This window comes from Calonectris borealis, chromosome 7, assembly GCF_964195595.1.
Source record: "Calonectris borealis chromosome 7, bCalBor7.hap1.2, whole genome shotgun sequence".
NCBI classification, from domain to species: domain Eukaryota; kingdom Metazoa; phylum Chordata; class Aves; order Procellariiformes; family Procellariidae; genus Calonectris; species Calonectris borealis.
Window position 1 is genome coordinate 30,980,425 of NC_134318.1, and position 19,632 is coordinate 31,000,056.

Consider the following 19,632-nt stretch of genomic DNA (forward strand, 5'->3'; position numbering starts at 1 on the left):
ACAACCAGTATAAATATATAAGGGCAAAAAGTAAATTTGTTCTCCCTTTAATGGGACCACTTATGCAAGGGCTTTGGGATTAGATCTTAAATTGGCACCTTTTAAATCTCTGATACAGTTACAGACTCAGTGAGCCATGTAGAGCTCTCAGCTTTGTTACAGCTAGAACTAGCTGGAAATTACTTTTCTCCTTTGTCAAAATATGTTTTCTAACAAACATTTACCCTGCCTGCTAAAAACAGTGCAAAACACTGAACAACAAATGTAGTTTAGCTGAAAATATTCAGCTTTATTTCCTTTTCTAGAGAAACAAAACACAGACAGACAAAAAATAGTTAGGAAAAAGTAGATGACACCTGGGGATAAAATCTATTGCTGTGTTTAAAAGAAAATCTTGGGGAAGGGAAAGAAGAGAAAAGGAGCACCAGATAAACAGTTTTACGGTTCTAGTCACCAGTATGTTTAAAGACATACCTCCTCTTTGCACCTTCTCCAATGCAAAATGGCAAGACACATTAACTAGTAAAAATGCTGTCTCTCCTCGTCACCATCTTCAGGTTTCCTTGCATTCTCTCTTCCCTATAAGAAGGAAAACAGTCAAAGTAAGATAGCAGATATATCCCTATTGCTGTAGCTGTGAGATAACTGCTGTTATAATGCAACTGTTGCGGTGACAATCCAAACTGGGGTGGGGCGAATGCAATGAACGTTCTATAAGGAAGTGGACTGATTCAGTCTCTGCTGGGTTTGTCAGGGGTTTGCACACCTAGGATTCAAGGTAGCTTGCATGTCTGAATATGTTGTCTCTGGAAGAGTACTTCAGAGTTTATCCCTGTGAACAAGGGGGGGCAAGGGGCTGAAGGTGGGTTTGTGTGGCAGGGAAGTGTGCGGTATGGTAGAGAAAGTTTATACTGCCACAGCCACGCATGCAATGTTAGTAAGTGATTGTGAAATGGCTTGATTTTCACATTCAACTCTGGATGTTTGAGTCTCGAGGCTTGGGTTGGAGCTTGTATTTAAATAATGGTGCTCAGATATTTAGAAAAGATCCTTGGCAACTTCAAGTATGAGACCCTTTTGTTAGAGAGAATATTGTAATGATCCAGGCTTTAATATTGCATCTGTTGGGAGATACTGGCAAGGAATTGCTGATCATACTTTCTCTGAGTACACCCTTGTAATTGGTTGCTATGCAAAACAGAATTAATGCTAGTCCTGCGGGCACCTGTGTCCTTCAGTCTTGGCAAGAACAGATCAACGCACCAGGAGAAGATGAGGAAATCCACATATTTCCAAGAATATGTGGAAAGCCAATTTACAGGCCTAAGAATGAATAAGACTTATCTTCTGAGGCAGCAGAGTTGGGAAAGGGAGCATATAAATAAGGAGAAACTCCCCTTTGAGATGAAGTGCAGTCCCTGTCAGAAATAAGTCAGTTTTAGACCTCTGCTCAGGGCAGCGAGTGAAATGAATTAAAGGTGCAGAAAACCTGACCATGCCTGTGTCAGAAGGGAGAGCAGCATCAAGGATTCTGGTCTTTTTAGTTCCCTTTGCCATTGATACTATCTCAGTTCCCTGGCTGAGCCTGTTCTAACTTTATATACTTTAAATCATTAAAAAAAATCAATGTATTACCTGCATTCCCCTTCAAGAGTGATATAGTTTGCAAAACCCTCTGGGATCTGCTGGAAGAAGGGGATAAGAATGTCACACGTTCTGTTGTCTCCTCTCATGGCAGGGTATATTCAAAGCAGTTGGGGTTGCTAACTCACGCTTTCATTCTGGAGGTATTTGTTCAGTAACGAATGAGGCAGAGGAGCAGACCCTGAGAAATCTGCACTCTCTGATGCCCTGCTGAGTCTGCTCAGACGTTAATGTAGAATGTCTGTTCTCTCGAGGGGTGTAAAGTACACGATCAAAATGCAGAAAAACAGGCCTCTCAGAAAAATTGGGCCAGTAGATCCAAGGAAAATGGAGAAATGAAAAATTAAATGAAGCCAGGCTTTTCCCCCTCAAATAAAGACAGATCTCACATTGCAAATGATGAGAAGTCTGCAAGATAATGCACCAGGCTTCTGTAGGGGCTTCTGTATGGGTTTAACTGGAAAGAGGACAACTAGCAGCAGCACGCCAGCACTGGTTTGCAAGAAGGTTGCTAATAATCACATCCCTGCATCAATCGTGAGCAGTAGAAATTAGGAAAAGAAGGAAGAAGTTAAAAGTCAGCAATCTTCCTTACATCTAATGATGTCCTCTTGGACATGCGCTTTCTGCTGGGATCTTCTAATACATCCAGATTCATTCTTGCTGCTGCGGCTGTTACAGACTGTTATTGCTCTGGTGCTCAAAGACAGTGCCTAAGTAGGGTTTCATAGTGTGAGGACTGTAAAGAAATACAATAAATAACCACATCCTCCAAAACCTCTTCTGAAGAAGTTAGAACAAAACTAGCTTTCTCTTCAAAATTTACCTGACATTGCTGATGTTAAAGAAAGAAGAAAGCTAGAATAATAGCTAGACTGTCAGCGCCTACTCCATTCTTTATAGAAATATCTGCTGAAATAAAATGATGTGCTCTTTTTGGCCATAGTCTGGCAAAAGAACAAACACTTAATCTTAGTGTCTGCTCACAGTTTGGCTTCAAGGTGATTTGACCAAAAGCTTTATTTAATTGTATGGCAAGCAGCCTTTAGGGCTCCCTGACCTCATGTGTGTGATGTGGAAACAGGTGATGACAGCAAGTAAGGACTATGTCTGTAGGTTCTCCCTTTGGAGAATTCATATTTTGGGTGCCTGTAAGAGTTTATTTTGGATTCTCATGTCCTGCTTAATTTTTAATGGGGAAAGTGAACTTGGGTTAAAGTGCCAGATTCAAATATTTTTATTTTGATGGATGAAAAACTGGACAGGATCCCGCAATATGTGCTTGCAGCCCAGAAAGCCAATTGTATCCTGGCCTGCATAAAAAGAAACATGGCCAGCAGGTCAAGGGAGGTGATTCTCCCCCTCCACTCTGCTCTCCGAGACCCCACCTGGAGTACTGCATCCAGCTCTGATGGCCCCAGCACAAGAAAGACATGGACCTGTTAGAGTGGGTCCAGAGGAGGGCCACAAAAGTGATCAGAGGGATGGAACACCTCTCCTATGAGGACAGGCTGAGAGTTGGGGTTGTTCAACCTGAAGAAAAGAAGGCTCCAGGAAGACCTTATTGCAGCCTTTCAATATATAAAGGGGGTTTATAAGAAAAATGGAGAGACACTTTTTATCAGGGCCTGTAGTGACAGGACAAAGGGCCACAGTTTTAAACTGAAAAAGGGAAGGTTTATATTGAACATAAGGAAGAAATTTTTTATGATGAGGGTGGTGAGACACAGGAACAGGTTGCCCAGAGAAGTTGTGGATGACTCATCATTGGAAGTGTTCAAGATCAGGGTGTACCGGGCTTTGAGCAACCAGATTTAGTGAAAGATGTCCCTTCCCGTGGCGGGGAGGTTGGACTCGATGATCTTCAAATGTCCCTTTGAACACAAACCATTCTATGATTCTATGAAATATACCTATGAAGGGCAATGGGAGAGAGAGCCAAAATAAGGGGAATAAAACCTGTTGTAGAAAGGAATATAAAGGGTCAGTGGGCACCTTCAATAGCTTTGCCTAGGTGGCTGCACAAAGAAAAAATGCCTCTGACTAGAAGGAAGTCCTGCTCCCTCTCCCCCATGAGATGGCTTTTGCCGCACTCATGGACATCCAGCTTAGGCAGAACAAGAGGAGGCTAAAGAAGAGAAACTCTTAGGGCTTTCTTTGTGAGGTCTGGCATGGAGGAGGAAGTAGAGGACCAGCAGCAAACATGAAAGGCAGCTGAAAGTTCAGCTAGGAGTACTAAGAGCAGTGTTACATTACTGGTGTGTGTGCAACCTCATCTGTGACTGCCAAATCTGGTGAACAAAGATTTCAGTCCTCTGGTCTCAGCTCAGCCAACACTGCTACAGATTTTTATTTCTGATGTGGAGATGGGCGCATATCAGTTGCTCTGCTACCTAAAAAGGGAGACCTCTATTCTAGCAGGTGTGGAAATCTAAGTCCAAGACCTAAAGGAACCTGAAATTGAGAATTAGAGATGTTAAATCACTTCGGTTGCTGCAGGGAGAGATTTAACCTCAGTGTGAATGGGGGTGTGTGAGCTCCCTCCTGTGTCTACTTGTGTGATAAAGGTGGACCTCAATGAGAGACCTAGGCAGAGAAGACCCTTTCGTTTAAAGTACTTCTGAATCTCCTGTGCTGGTAATGCAGTGATGATGGCAGTATAGGGGAAAGCCTAGAAAGAACAATAAGAAATATTCTATTCCATCTGGGCTGGGGAAAATTAATTGCAACATAAAAATGCTATTATGGTATTAATAAGAAATCCTATTATGGTATTAATAAGAAATCCACTTGTGGAAAGCACGGGGTCAGGCTGAACCTGCTATTTGTAAAATTTACACAGCAATCCACTAATTCTAATCTGTTTGATTTAATCAAAAACTTCAGTTTAAAAATTCTTTAAAGAAAAATTTAAAGATTTAAAGAAAAGACTGTCTCTGTTAATGTCTTTGTGATTTTTTTTTGTCTCTCCTCTCTCTGATTTTCACTGAGACCAGAAATCTCAGTAGTTCAGAATTTCAGATCAGTGGTGTTTGAAGATCATATTTTAACCCCATTTTGTCCCTTTTTTCTTCAGTATATGATAGAAGACTGGAATTAATAACTTCCAGCTGATTTCTTGTTCTGCTTCTGTGTTATTTTCATTGTTTCTTTTGCCACACTGTCAAGCTTCCAGAGGTGAAGAAGTATTGGAACGGTGCAATGCAAGGAAAGGGAAAACACACACACTCCCCAATGGAAAAAGAACAAAACCCCCTGAAATCTTTAGTTTCTCTGGGTTAAACTGCAAAAAGTAGAAAGGAGGAAAGAGGGGAAGAACCTTTCCTTTCTTCAAAATAAGAAAACTGAACTGGCAATGATGTGTGGCCAAATGAAGGGTTTGTGTGCCTTTAAGCTCCTTTTTTTCTCAAGGTACCTTGAATGATCTATGAGAAGCTACGATTCCTTTCCAACAAACCTTGCTTTCAAGTGTCAACTGTTTGTAACTTTGAAATGATCTTAAAAAAGAGTCAGCAAAAAGCTGTGAACGGAGAGCATCTTCTATCTTGGGATAAAGTGGAGTCTGGGTGCCCCCAACCTGTTTTTTCACCCAGATCTGATTCAGGGTTATCCTGCTGCCAGCCAGAAGGCAAGTGAGTGGTGTCAGTCACAAAGTGTGGTCATCAGTCCAGTAACCGGGCTGAGATAAATCTCTCGGGTACCAAGCTTATGTTTCTCAATTCCTTACTCAGGACACCCCTCTAAAAAGGAGCAATAGTTTAAGCACAGTTATTGTGAGGAGCAGGAGAGTGAATGCTTTCTGTGGAATGTGTAATTATATAAAGGATAGGAGGCGTGGATGGCCAAAACCCTTTTCAGGACTTCATCTTCAAAGTGGTGAGGCAATTTCAGCTCCATTTTACAGATGGAAAACTGGGAAAGAGGTTTTAAATTATTAGCTCCAGGCTCTGAAGGGAAAATCAGTGCTGGTTTGCCCACTAGAACTATCACCTCTATCTCTGTTTGGACTACAGTCAACCCTTTACAGATTAATAATCATAATAGTGCCTTACAGCTTTTATCAGACCATCTGATCTAATCTAACCTGTGGATGTGAAGATGAAAGGTTAATTTGCTTTCCTTTACCTTTTCTGTCTGAACGCATTGTTTCCTTGTCTCGCCTGCCCACTTTTGGCATATGTCTCCTGCTGTCTCGTAACACTAATACTGGTTTACATCTGACTCTGTGCAGAGGACTGCAGCCTCTTCGAACAGCAGCTGCCTATTTAGAGATGTTTACGAGTTTCCTTTAGTATTTCCTCTCCTCTCCTGGCAACTTCTCTCACTATGATTTATGAATAGCAAGCATAGCTGGGGGTGATGCGAAGTATCAACACCTCTGAATTCCAGTGATAGGAGCCAGGGTAATTAAGAATAACAAACCAGGAGTGTTTGCTTTGCATGGAGATCACGTAGCAGAGAAGAGTTATTCTGTATTCTTTGGGAATGGGGGAAGTCAGTCCTAGCCCTTCCCTATGCTGTTAAACCTGCATGTCATTTTCCTTAGATAATTAAGTAATTCCAGCCTTTCAAGGAGAGACGCCCTCCTTTTTCCCTGTTAGCTTGCAGATGTAGTACATGCACCTTGCGGCAAATCAATGCTAACTATATTACCATGCATTATTGCAGTAATGGAGTAGAGTGAGCCCAAGGAAAAATGTTCAACCCTTGCCGATTGCATTATAAGCATGAGGATCTTTTATGTGGCAGGCTTATTAATTGCACTTTCATTTGTGTCCTGAATTTTAACCCTTTTGAGATTGCTCTTCAGCTCCGGAGTACCACTAAGATTGCCAGGTGTTGGATAGATTCACAAAAGGGAGAATGACAAGAGTGGTCTCTGTGGTGCTGCACTGGAACCTGGACATCTGTAACAAAGCTGAGGAATAGATTTAAACCACCACCAAAATAAGGTAGCTGTTAAATCACTTAGCAGAACATAGAATAAATATACTCTGTGTTTGGAGCGACAAATGCTGTGGTCAGATGTTCTTTTAAGGGAAGGGGAGTGAAGGGTTTTGGCCCCTCCGCCTGTGCACCATTGGCCTGCTGCATGTTTTGGCGTCGCACAAAATGCCTGTGCAGATTGTTCCTCCTCCCTCCCCAGATGAACTCCCTGATTTGCCCCAGCAGCATTTTTATTTTGTGAAGATCAGCCTCCTTAGCTGTTCTCATTTGCACTCTGTCTGAAGGCAGTGAACTTGTGTGTTGTCTGTAAGTCATAATCTAGGCTTCAGAGTGGGGATTGTCTCTTTGCTGCATTTGCAGGCCTTTTCCTGGAGGCTGATAGGAACTCTAGGCATTGCTAGAGTTTAAATGATTATTAGCTTAGTAATTAGCATTTGCATCATGCAAGTGCATATAATAGTGATACCTAGCCTTTGCCAGCCCACTACTGAGCATGCATTACACTGTGTGTGGGTTACATGTTGTTCTCTTCATGGGGACAATATTATTTTTTCTAATTTACTGTGATTTTATGAAACTTCAGTGAGTCCCCTGTGAGTTGAAGCTGTCAGCCAAGACAGTCTGGCAAAGGCTGTAAGAGCTGCCACTTAGTTTTGTCCTGCTTCCTGTCTTAGAGGTGTTGGGACCATAAATTTGCCTGAGACTCCCCCTTTCAGAATGTTTCAAACTCTATTTGCATGAGATTTGATTCAACCTGGCTCCTTTTAGGAGTAAGTTGTTGCTGAATCAGTGCACAGGAGATTTGGAGGACTGCCAGGACTGGCTTGGTAAGAAACACCTGCCTAGAGCCAGCTGCTTGCTGCTGTAGTTCTGTGTTATTTTTCTTTATATTAATACTTCCTTTTTGTTTTGTTCTTCCCCACTAAATATACACCCTTCCTTTCATGTTGACTAGTATCAAGTCTTTCCTCAGTGCTGTAGTTCAATTTCTCTCTTATTTGGTGGTGTTCTTAAAAGAAGGGAAGGAAATAGCCATAGGTGAGAATCTTAAAAGGTGGTGTTTGTTGTGGGAGAGAAAACAGCACCAAGCTGTGGCAGGTTGAACATCCTCCTGTGAAGTCCCACCATCAAAGCTGGGGTCCCTGCCAGACTTGTTTCTCTCTAGCTTGCTAAGAAAATTCTACCTTTGCACACACACACGCGCAAATTGCTTTGGATTTAGCTTGAGTAGAGAAGAAACAAAACCAGCTCCTTCCCTTTCTAGTCTATCTCAAGCTTGGGGGAAGGGGGAGTAGAAGAGGGAAAGATTTGTCTGGAAGAGGATACAAAGTGGAAAAAGTACCTGGGGTGAGAGCAAAGTCTTAATTGTAGAGAACTGTTTCTGTGTCTCTGACCACAGCAGCTTCATTCTTCTCGTATGCACTCTGTGGGGTGGGAAAAGGCAGTTTGTGTTGTTTTTCTGTCTTTTTTCTGATTTCTTCAGAAGAGTTTTCTAAAACATCTCCTGTGCAGTATCTGGTTGGCTGGAGGCTATCAAGGAAGTTTTCCATCCTTGTGGATTTGTGAGTTGTTGCTGTTTCTTTTGCCAGTAGCCTGTGGGGACCTGGATGTGGCTGATGTTTGGTGTCCCTCCTTATTTAAGGGTCCTCTCCTTATTTACTAATTTCTTTGAATTTCTTCCCTGGGGCCTTCTCCCCCAGACTAGGAGAGGAACTAAGTCTCCTGGAATTGCTGAGGACAACGTTATCTGGTTGCCCTGGGAGCTAGCACTGTGCTGCATGGGAATGCTTGGAGAAGGCATGGTCATCTCCTGTCAGTGACACATTCCCAAGCTATCCCCTCAGTTGCCATTTGTGTTGTATGACTTGTGGCCTTATAGGGACTTTGGTTTACAGCCAGTAATACAGCCCTGAAGGGCTAATTACTCCTTAATGGGCTTTAGGGATGTCACTGTTACAATGTTTGGATTACAATCTTTTGATCTCTGCAATAAGACACTCCTAGGCCTCCTCTAGAAGGCAAATCTGTGTCAAGCAAAAATCAGTGGATCTCAGGTGGTAGCATCCCTTGGTGGGGACCAGGAAAATACAAGTGATATTGCATACCCCACACAACTTTAGTTACACCTGATAATATTTAGTGTTTCTTCAATGATTGGTATGTAAGTAGGATCCCAACCAGCAGATGCTTGGGAGTCATGGAAATGTCATCTTTTTGAACTGAAGTGGGAGCAGGTGACTGTTAAGCCTACAAGCCCTGTGAAGCCTTGGAAATTTGGAGCCTAAGGAGATGTTCAGGGGAGGAGGGCATAAAGGCTCTTGAGGAGTCCCATCAAAATACAGGATGAATATGGGATATTTTCCATTTCTTTCTCTTGCCTAGATCCACTAGCTGTTGGTATCTTTCCAGTGGGATTGTTGAGAGGATGGAGAGATGGGCTCTGGCAATAGACCTTCCACCACAATGCAGGATGAGGAGGGACAGCTTGAGTCTGACAGAGCACAATTTGTGAATTTCCAACCTTTATGATTCTATGATTCTATGATTTGTGCTCTGCTTCTTAGCGGCAAAAGTCACTCCTAAGCAATCATAGACACGAGGCTTCATTAACAACCAGAAATGAAAAGCGGATGAGAGGTGCACAAAATTTCTAACAGTAAGGAGGATTCCTTCTCTCCATGGAACCTGCAAGACTGAGGCATACCCTGGGACTGGAAGGGAAATGAGGGTCATTTACTCTTTCTGAATCAATGATCATGTGAATATTAGTAACATTCCCTGGTTTTAATCAGATTTTCTCCAAATGGAACATCTTAGTACCTATAGCATGTTCTTGGATATTATAACATCTTAAGCCATGATTATGCCTCTCTTCATTATACGTGGCACAGTTGTACTAGCTTTTTAGACAAGCTCTTTGAATTCAGAAGACAAAGAGGGGCTGCAGGTTTGAATGTCCTGACCCAGTGCTTTCTAACTGATGCTAATTTCAAAATAATTTCAAAAACTTGGCAAATGCTTCTGAAAATCTAGGATCTTACTGTGGTCCTGGATGATTTGAAATCTGGGAGACAGGGAATCCTGTATTTCTGACTGCAATCTGCAGTATACAGTGAATCCAATACAGTGAACTTGTGTGCTGCACAACTTGTCTTTGTATATGCTGCAAATCCATGCACTTATTCCATTCTGATAAGCTCTTTGGCTTCCTGATGATGTTGATTATCAGCAGAAGGGGATTTTTCTTTTCTTGGCTTTAGGACCAACACCAGAAACTAAAACCTGCAGAATCTCTGCAGAGCATTCAAAAGACTCCTGCGTTCTCTGTGTGTCGCCAAGTCCTTCACCTGCGCTGTGCAGGTTGTGGACCTTTTGGGCAGCCTTAGCAGTGGGTGAAGATAGAGGAGCTGTCTGAGCATTCCTGAATGAAAGGGGCTCTTCTGTCTCCCACAGACATGGTGTTTGGATAGAAAAAATCAAAAGGAGGGATGCAGACAGGCCAGTCACCAAACCTGGCATTGCATCTGCTCACGCTGGTGAATTTCTGAGCCTGAGGGCGAGATCCGCAGAAGTGGTTCTTCACTCTGCTAAGCCTCTACCTGCTGCAGTTCCAGTGTGGCTTGTGGCCCTCTCCTGCTCTGGGGCATTGTGTGGATGGTGTTGAGCAAGAGGATAGTGGTGCTGTGATGTGGTGAGGGGACCCACTACTTTGTGAGAGCCCTGCTCCAAGATCAGCTGTGATCAAATAGTCCCACCACTGTCCCACGAAGTGTAAAACTCTTCCCTTGGCATGCTGGTATGTGGTACCCATGTTGCATGCTTGTGTGCTGGGCTGCTGGACTCCCACTTCATTGTTTAGTGCAGGAGCTAATTCCCTCTTGCAGCATCTGCACAGTGTTTTTTTGTAGCCCCTGTTTAGGAGCTTTGCAGCGAGTCTGGCAATGCTAAAGGCTCCCTGCCACGGGCCTGCTGTGCTTCAGAGGCAGACTGTCTGCTGCACACCCGGACTGGCTGTGCTAGGAGAAAATCTGTCCCTTAATGGGGATAGTACTGTACCAGCAGAAATGGTGGGGGCCCTGCCTGCAGGTGATATTTAGTTTGAGGATATAGGGACACCAGATTTTAATGATTTTTGTTTAGGTAGATTCAGGCCTTTCCTTAGTAAACAAGACAGCATTATCACAGAGCTGCTTTGTTTTCCAGTGACTGGTCTCACACATAATAAATAGGTTAAAGTTAACTGAAGCCAGCATTGATTTTTCTCTTAGTACATGTGGGATTTCCTCCCTTGGGAGGGCTTGAGTAGTGTGGGAGACCTTCAGGGGAGGGTGTATGTGTGTGAGGAGAATGCTGTGTAGCTGGGGCATTATTTTTTTTTCCCACTCTAAATTTTCCTCTTATAATCTCTTCCCCAACTCCTCCTGCCTTTCTTTCAGGTTCCAGCTCCCACTCAGAAATTTCCTGGGGTGATAGTGACCGGGAAACACACTCTGGGCCTCCGGGGTAGCCTGGGTGTGTGCAGTCCTGCAGAAGGAGATTGCATGGAGCAATGATGGGCACAGCTGGGGAAAACAGAAGGGATGGGGATACTGGGGAGCAGGTCTACAACTAGCAGTGGAGGTAGTGATGGTGAAGTTATTGATATGTGTGAAACTCTTAGGTTTCATAATTTTTTTTTCCAAATGAAAGTCACAGAATAGGGAAAAAAAAAAAGGAAACCCCAAATGATCAATGCTGTTTTAGAAGGCTTTGGCGTGAAATGATTGCCAGGCTCTATTTGTTTCTTTCTTTAGATAGTGTCATTAGATTTCTTCCATCCAAAACATCCCCTCCAAACAAACATAACTCGCTCAATTGTCTTTCTCTCCTTAATTGAACCCAGCTCCCCTTGGTTATAGGCATGTTCTGCTACTTTATATTTGTGCCACAATTTGCCTTCCAGAACATTTACTTACTTGCTTACTTAGAAATCTACTGCATTGCCTGGTGTTATGGCATATGGTTGCCTTACATCAATTAAAAATCAACATGGTCCAACAGAATATAACACCAACCCCTGCTTCTTTGAATGGATGTTTGCAGCTGGGTGGGGATTAAAGCAGATTGTAATGGATTAGACCAGGGATTAAAACAGCCTGTAATGGATACTCTGTTGCACTATTCCATTTCTATTCTTGGATATAGACTATCCAAATCTAGGGTTGTTAAATGACATCCTCACTGTCACTGTGTCATGCAAGAGGCCAGGTTTTGAAGAAAACCTGATATTCCTGCAACAGGGATGGTACAAACGGGAAAAGCCCCTTTTCTGTGTGCTGGTGATGGGCACGCAGTTCGCGAATCGTGCAGGAGATGGGGGTGTTGCTCACGTTACCTTTGTCTTCTAGAGAAGAAAAGGGATTAGAGAGCGCTGCTGCTTCTGTTTTTGGCACTGAGGCCTCTGCTAAGGGCTGGGAGATCCGGAGCCGGGAGATTTCAATAGACAGTCCCACATCATCAGTGGGATTTCAGCTGTGCATCCTATTATTTAACAGTAATAAGCAGGCACTGGTGAAGGGATTTTAGGATTTTCTTTAGAAACACCAGCCCTTCCTGTGGGTATCTGTCTGAGAAATGAGGGCCTGAGGTAATCTTGCTGACATAGTATGGACTGAATGTCTGGGATCGTCCCTGAGTGTGGCAGGTGTGGATGATATTCACAGAGGGTGATTTTAGTTGCAAGTAATAGCTCTTCAGTCTGCAGGGTGGGAGAGACCTGCTATCGGGGTGGTGAAAGTACTGCCCTAAAGAACGTGTTGGTGAACACACCTGTGCATGAAGCCCATCACATTCTGTGCCATGTCCAGCACAGCTGGGCTCTTGTGGTGACAAAGAGCGATGTGGTGGACGCAAAACAATGCCTTGTGCTGGCAGGATATGGGAAAGGAGATGCATCCACAAGTCCTCTCTTGGTGTGGGTGGGCTTTGGTCATGAAGTCAGGGATGATGCTGCACAAATGAATGACTGATCCAGGTGTGAAGAAGGCCTAGGTCTTAAACAATATCCAGCAAGGCTGAGAAGATAAATGGGACTGGGTGGACTGCACAATGGCTAAGCAGTAGCAATTGCTAGCCCCACGGTAGTAGTTACTTTGTGGTGACAGGGGTTCTGGACATGCAGAGATCTTCAGGAGGAGCAGTGAGCTGCTGCTGGGTCCAGAGGGATTGGAGAAACTTTAATCATAACATAAGGACAAGTTCTGCGTGTCACAGCTGCAGTCTCACTGTAGAAGGATGACATTTGGTGGGCAGTGCATCCCTTCAAAGTGCATAGCAATAGCAAGATCCAGGGGTGGCATGTGTGCCACTGATGCCACATAGCTGGGGACACTATTCTTGCAGCAGTGGATCTAGGGGGACAGTTGACGTTCTGCCCCTTCCCTGTACCACTTTGTTCCTTTACAAGCAGCAGGAAGGTGCAGTCTTGGGGCTGGCCGGGCTCTCTGTGTGCAGAGCAGCACCTGCCACAGGTGTGTGTAACTTGTGCAATCCCCTCGCCTGCGGTTTCATGGATCAGCTGTGGCTGAGGCCCACGTCACTGCTCCCACACAAATGAAATGTCATCTCCTAAACGTTTTGGCAGCGTAGTTTGAAAAGGAGCCGATTCCAAGCCAGAAATAACATCCGTTGGGTTGGGGGCGGGTTATTTGCTTCCCCTGCCCACACCACCCACTTTCTCTCTCTGCGTCGGGATTTGCGGCTCACGGGCAGGGCCGTGCCCGTGGGTAGGGGTCCCCACCGCGCACCGGCTCGCTCACCACCCCCCCCGCCTCCCCGGAGCTGTCAGTTCTTTTCTCTGCAAACCGGCTGGCACCCCGGACCCTCTTTTCACTCTTGCAGGGACAGCCATTTAGCGACAGCTCCCACCCTGTTTGCAACAGCCAGCGGTGTTTGCAGTCCCCTCTTCCCCTCTCCAGCTCGCTTCTCGCTGCGGCAGCCGGGCTGCACAGACCCCCCCGGCCAGGGTTAGGCGCTTTGCAGCAGGAGGTGGCCGAGCGCGGGGCATCGGCTAGCGAGGACACCCCTCCGCTCTCCCCGCGCGGGCATAGCCATCACCGATCCTTTCTCCGTGCCTCTCTCCGCTCCCTGCCGGGCTGGAAGACCCGCGTTAGGCGGGAGAAACTGTTGAGCCGTCCCCGCTCTGGGACTGGCGGTGGGGGGGAGATGCCGCGGGCAGAGCCGTGTAGTTGGTGGATCCGTCCTCGGACGGCAAAGAATGGCTGAGTGGTAAGTGGGAGGGTGGGACGGTTAACATAACGCTAATTATTGACACTTTTCAAAGGGAGGAGGAGAACGGGGGAAGGTCGGCGGTGGGTTTGATCTGAAGAGAAAGCGCCGACGTGTTGCTGCACTGAATCGCTTCGGAGGGACGTGGTACCGGCACGGACGGCTATGAGAAGGGTGACCCCCGGGAGCGTGGGGGACGCCCCGCAGCCGTGAGAGGCGGCAGCCTGCCCTCTCCTCCTCCCACCTTGTCCGGGGGCTGAAGCTGCAAAGGCTCCTTGGCCTTTGCCAGCAGAAAGCAGGTGTCCTGGCCGGGGGAGATGTTGCATCCCTGCGGTGGGAGCGGGAGCGCTGCACTGCCGTGACCTAAAGAAACACATTTCCCTCGCTCCTTCTCCCGCTCACTTCATCCCGAGATGATGCTGCAGTGACTTGCCTGCAGATACTGCCCTTTCTTGGTTATTCGCCCCCCAAATAAATCCTGCTAGTCTCCCTCCTTGGATGGTGGCAAGGTTACTGGGATTCCCACGTAAACGCGCGGGTACCCACGGCCGGGGGGCTCCGCTCGGGACGCGCACATCCGCGTGCCCGGAGCCGGCTCTGGAGCGGTGCTGCTGGATGGCTGAGTCCGTGGGTACGCTGTTACACACGGGGAGTCACCCAGGAGCTACTCATCCCAGCTGTGTTGCCTTATGCCCCTTGCCCATATCCAGCCTTTGTGCATACATATACATGCATATATATAGGGTGAGGAATACCTACACTGCTGTAAATACGAGTACATGTAAATATACATCAGGAGAAACTGAATCACGGCTGCTTTGTCTCAGGCAGGAGCACACATGCCAAATCGGGAGAAAAGGCCGGGTGGTGCTCCAGCTGATTCGGTGCGGCGCGGTGCCCCGCTCCCGCCCCCGGCCCCGCTCCCGGCCCCCGGCGGCGCGGCGCAGCGCGGCTGGTGACTCGGTGGTGTATTTCAGCGGCGGCGGCGGCTTGGCAAGGCTTGGGGCTCCTCCCCCCGTGTGGTGTTACCCTCTCACTTGATCAAATCCTTGAACGTGAACAGTTTCACTGAAAAGCACTTTTCAAAAAAAAAAAAAAAAAATCCACCAACAGTAAGGAACAGAATCCAACTACCGGGGAGAGAGTTCTTTTTTTTCTTTTTTCCTTCTTTCCTTTTTTTTTCCTTTTTTTTTCCTGGTCATCGTCTCAGAGGCTGAGAAAGAGGGAAGAGAAAGAAGGAGAGCGAGAGAAAGAGGAGCCCTTTGCAAATAATAATTATTATAATTAGAACCCGGCCCCTTTCTCCTTAAAAAAAAAAAAAAAAGCCCTAAACGCAGCGCCTCGTCCCCCCTCCCTCTCCAAGCCCCCCGACTCGCTTCGCAAAGGCATGGAGAAGGGGACCAACTGCTTTCCGACCTGCCACACCGTTTTTCTCGCCTGGACATGGCTCTTACTTCTCTCTTGGTGTTGCACCGGCGCCGAAATAACTTGCAGATCCTGCTCGTCTCCATCGCCCTCCTGGCCGTCCTCCTCGTCTCGCCTTAGGCAGGAGCAGCGACAGCCGCCGCCGCCGTCGCCGCGAGGATTACGGAGCTGGCCGGGCGGCCGAGCGCGGGGCTCGGCCGGGGCGGCGGCCGCCGCGGAGCCGCTGCCGGGCGGGGAGCCGGGGGGCCGAGCGGGGCCGCGGGGAGCGGCGCTCCGCTCGGCGGGGGCGGGCGGCGGCGCGCCCGGGGGCCGGGGCCCGGCGGCGCCGCGGAGCCGGCGGAGCAGCGAGGGGCGCCGGGCGCTGCCGGCGGGCGGCGGCCGGGGGGTGCCCGCGGCCGAGGGGCAGCGCGGCGCCCGGGCTCAGCCCCGCGGGCCGCTGGCGGAGGGGAGAGCGGCGCGGCTGCGAGGGGCAGAGGAGCTGCGGCTGAGCACCACCACCTTCGCGCTCACCGGGGATGCGGCGCACAACCAAGCCATGGTGCACTGGTCCGGGCACAACAGCAGCGTGAGTACCGCCCCATCGCCCCGACCCGGCTCGGCTCGGCGGGGAGGGAGCCCTGTGCCGACCCGCGAGGCGGGAGGGTGCCGCGCTTGCGGCTGCGGCCGGGGGTGCGGGGGGGAGAGGGGCGCTTGGCGGGCACCTCGCTCGTATTGCCAGGGGGAGCGGGACACGGAGCGGTGGCCGCAGAAAAAAAGAAAAGTTTTCCTGGGAAAAGATGAAGGACAGTGGGAACACCTTTCTCCCCCCGCCCCCGGAGGTAGAGCTGCGATCTCAGGGTTGCGCGAATGGAGCGCCGCCGCCAAAGGGACCGGGAGGGCCGGAGCCTTCTCCCTTGCGCAGGGAAGACCCCCGGCTCCCCGCTCCAGTCTGTCCCATGTGCCCGCACAGCTGGGTCCCCTTTCTCTCTGTCTCTTCATATGTAATATACACCGAGGCACGCTTCGCTGCCTCTGTGCCAGGGGATGAATGATGTACAGTGGTGGTGGAAAAGTCCTTCTGTTCCCCGCTCTGCATGCTGGCGACAAGAGAGGTCCCATTAATTCATTAAGGGGTGGAAAGCCCCACAGCACTTTAAGGGGCTCTGAGAGGAGACAGATAATGCAAGCACAGTGAAAAGTTTATAAAAACATCAATGGCATCTCAAGCCTTTTCCCCAAGTCAATAATAACGAGTAGCCGAGGTGTCCCTGAAAGTCTGTGGGACTGTGTGTGCGTGTGGGGGGTGTCCCAAAAGCCCACACGCCATCGTGCCGTGAGAGTGCAGGGCCCTCCCTCGCACCCTGCTTTGCAACGCCCGGCAGATGGCTGTGGGCAGAACTTCAATTTTCTTTTAACTTAGTACCAGAAATACTATTTCTCCTCTGATGTAAAGTCTGAGAACAGGCGTAATTTAAAGGACTCTGGGAAACCTTTATGTCTGGTGACAATATTTCCATTATTCTGACTATTATAGCTTGTTACTGCCTTGAATATGCATCTTTTATTGTTTTCCACTATTGGAAATGGGTATAAAGCAATTAACAGTATAAAAGAGATCGGCTGGATTTTCAGATACATTCTTCGTGGAACTGATTAGTCATTAAAAAGCAAATTGTCTATCTATCTGTCTATCTATCTATGCATCAGCTATAGCTTCATAATGTGCAATTCAATTACCTCTTTATTTTTTTGACTGGAAGTTTTTTCCTCTATTTATTATTACTTAGGCAATAATTCTGACAGCAATGTAGATGTTACTTTGATTTAACCAATTTTTAAAGGCAGTTGGGTTTGCCAGACATGAATTCCACTCTCATTAAAGATGAAAGCAAACATTCAAGAGAAAACAGCTGCATGGTATATTTTAGCACTACACTTGTCTCTAGGATTATTTATTTTTAATATAACATGGCATGTAATGAAGAAAACAGCCTATATGCCCTCTCTTTTGTTTCATTTCAGTGCTGAATCAAGGGGTGTTGAGCAAAAGAAGCTAAAATCCTCCCCATCCCTTCTCAGCATGGCTTTCCCATAGTTTTGAGTATTTCTGGTTAAAGTAGCAGAGAAAACTCAATCTGTACGCATTTGCAGGGGAAAGAAAGGTTATTTTTTCTAAACCGCAGGTCAGAAAGTGATTTTCACAAAATTCTCCCTCCTTCCTTGGTTTCTTTTATAGAAAAATGCCATTTAAATAAATAGTTTCCTTTATTCTTTAACTCCAGGTGACTGAGAAGGGTAATAAAGGAAAACGTCTCGATTGTTCACGACTTTCCATTAAGATTTTGCACCTCAAGATACCATGCGTTGAAAGCTTCCAACTCAAAAGCACAAGCAAAAGCAAAAGACTGGTATTTGTTGCCAGTGTGATGTTTGTAGAAAGGAAAGGCAAACATTTTAATAAATACTAGTGTTATCTTTTCATGGTTTTTCTAATACGAGGTTTAGCATCTGGAGACTTTTTCTCTCCTGTCTCTTGGAGAAAACACACTGCGTTTAGTGATTAATTGGATTTTTTTTAAACAGTGTAGAGGGAAAGTTAAATGCCTGAACCTGGGTCCTTTTTTTTATTAGCAGAGAAGGCTGAATCCAATGCCTGTTTTTCTACTGCAGTTCAGTTTTTACCTAATTCTATTGTTCGGGTGACTGTGGCACAGGAACGTCAAGCAATTTGCCCAAGGTCACTCAGGGAAACAGTATGGCTTTTTTTGCCAGCCACATTGGTTCACAGTCTCTCACCTCAAAGCGTGTATTTTCTTAGGTCACAGTAGGCGTAAAGCAGCAGGAAGGTGTATTGCAAATGGACAAAAGATATTAACTCATGTGTCATGATTATGCCAGATGACTTGGGAGAGCAGGTAGGACACGTCTGTATGCTATTGTTTTCTCTTTACTGTCAAAGCAGTAGAGAGACATACAGCTTGCTTTTACCAATTCCCTGATACTTGAACAGACTTCAAAACTTAAGCTTTTGTCTCTTATGATTTATTAAAAACATGGTCAATCAAATTTCATGCAATGAAGCGGTATATTTCAAATTGGGCATTAGTGGTGGGGAAATCCTAGCAACTGGATGGATTTGCAAAGAAGAGGAAAGCATGGTAATAAAAAAAGTGGGTTTTTACTGGGCCATATAGATCTACAGACACTCCACAAAAGGGACATCTTTGCAGCTGCTGCATGTCCTGTTACCTAGAGTGTTAAAAACCTGCTGTATTTTTTTGTTATTATTTTAAGAGCAGCTCCCCCTCCATCTCCTATCCCCCTTTTCTCCCATGTCCCTCAAATCTTAATTTAACTTATTAAAAAATAATCCCTCCCAGGCAACAAACTTTTGTTTTCTCCATTTGCAGATAGTGAGGTCAGGATTAGGATAGAGGCAAAAGGCTGGTGAGATTGGGGAATTTGAGTTCTCTGCTTTGTCCTGCCCAGAGGCTTTTTCTGTGACCTTAGGAAAGACAATTAACCTCTCTGGATCTCCTCTTCCATGTTAAGTGAGGATAGTACTACTTAGCTACCACAAAGTGGTGGTGTGGAGCAAAATTCACTTCTGCTTTGTACAATACCTGAAGATCTTTAAGTGGAAATTGTTAGGAAAATGCAAAAATACTATTCTGTGTAGAAATGAGGTTTTTGTTCTCTGTATTCTTGGGAAGGGGACTTGGCTTAATTCAGTGGGAATATTAGAAAAAGGAGGCTTGTACTTGGGCTTTAAGTATCAGTCTGACCTAATAGAAGCATTTATTGAGAGAGATCACTGAAGCTCTTGAGGGACCTGGTAGAGATCAGATAAAATGTTTTCTTGCTAAGGCCTTTCTGAAGGAAGAAGAATTTTTAGTGAAAACTACTATTATTCTCAGAAGATCTGTAAGCCATTCTTTTTTCAAAGCCATTCCTCTCTGAACACACACTGTGTACAAATGTGCCATTCAGTGAGCAGTTGTACCCTCTAACTTGTTTTCCCTCTCTCTAGATGGTTATGTTATTGCATGAAATTTTTGCTCGTTCTGCTCATCAGATGCTCTCTCCAACCTTCCTGTGGAGATGATGAAAATTCCTCAGATTATCTTTTCTTCCTACCTCTCCCCCTGATTTCTGGAATAAGGACCTGCAAAAATAAGTAGCAGCACCTTTAATACTGTTACAGCTTTAAATCTTGCTACCTTGTTTCTTGACAATAGTTTTTTCAAGAGATTCCAACAAGCTACAGTGGATAAAACACACTTACTCAGATTGCTCTCCTGATATGATCACTAGTGGAATGGTAAATGGGGACTGTTGTCATTAGGTTTCAGAGTTGTCACTCTGATGCAT

The 19,632-nt window shown here is 46.1% G+C and overlaps 1 protein-coding gene across 1 annotated transcript in view; it reads left to right on the forward strand.

Moving 5' to 3' along the window:
• Nucleotides 1-13,890: 13,890 nt before the first annotated feature.
• Nucleotides 13,891-19,632, forward strand: part of SORCS3 (sortilin related VPS10 domain containing receptor 3) — a 323,974-nt gene continuing 318,232 nt past the window's right edge. The window contains exon 1 of the mRNA XM_075154994.1: nt 13,891-15,847. Coding sequence (XP_075011095.1) covers nt 15,245-15,847 — 603 coding nt within the window. The 5' untranslated portion in view covers nt 13,891-15,244. The remainder of the gene's footprint in view (nt 15,848-19,632) is intronic.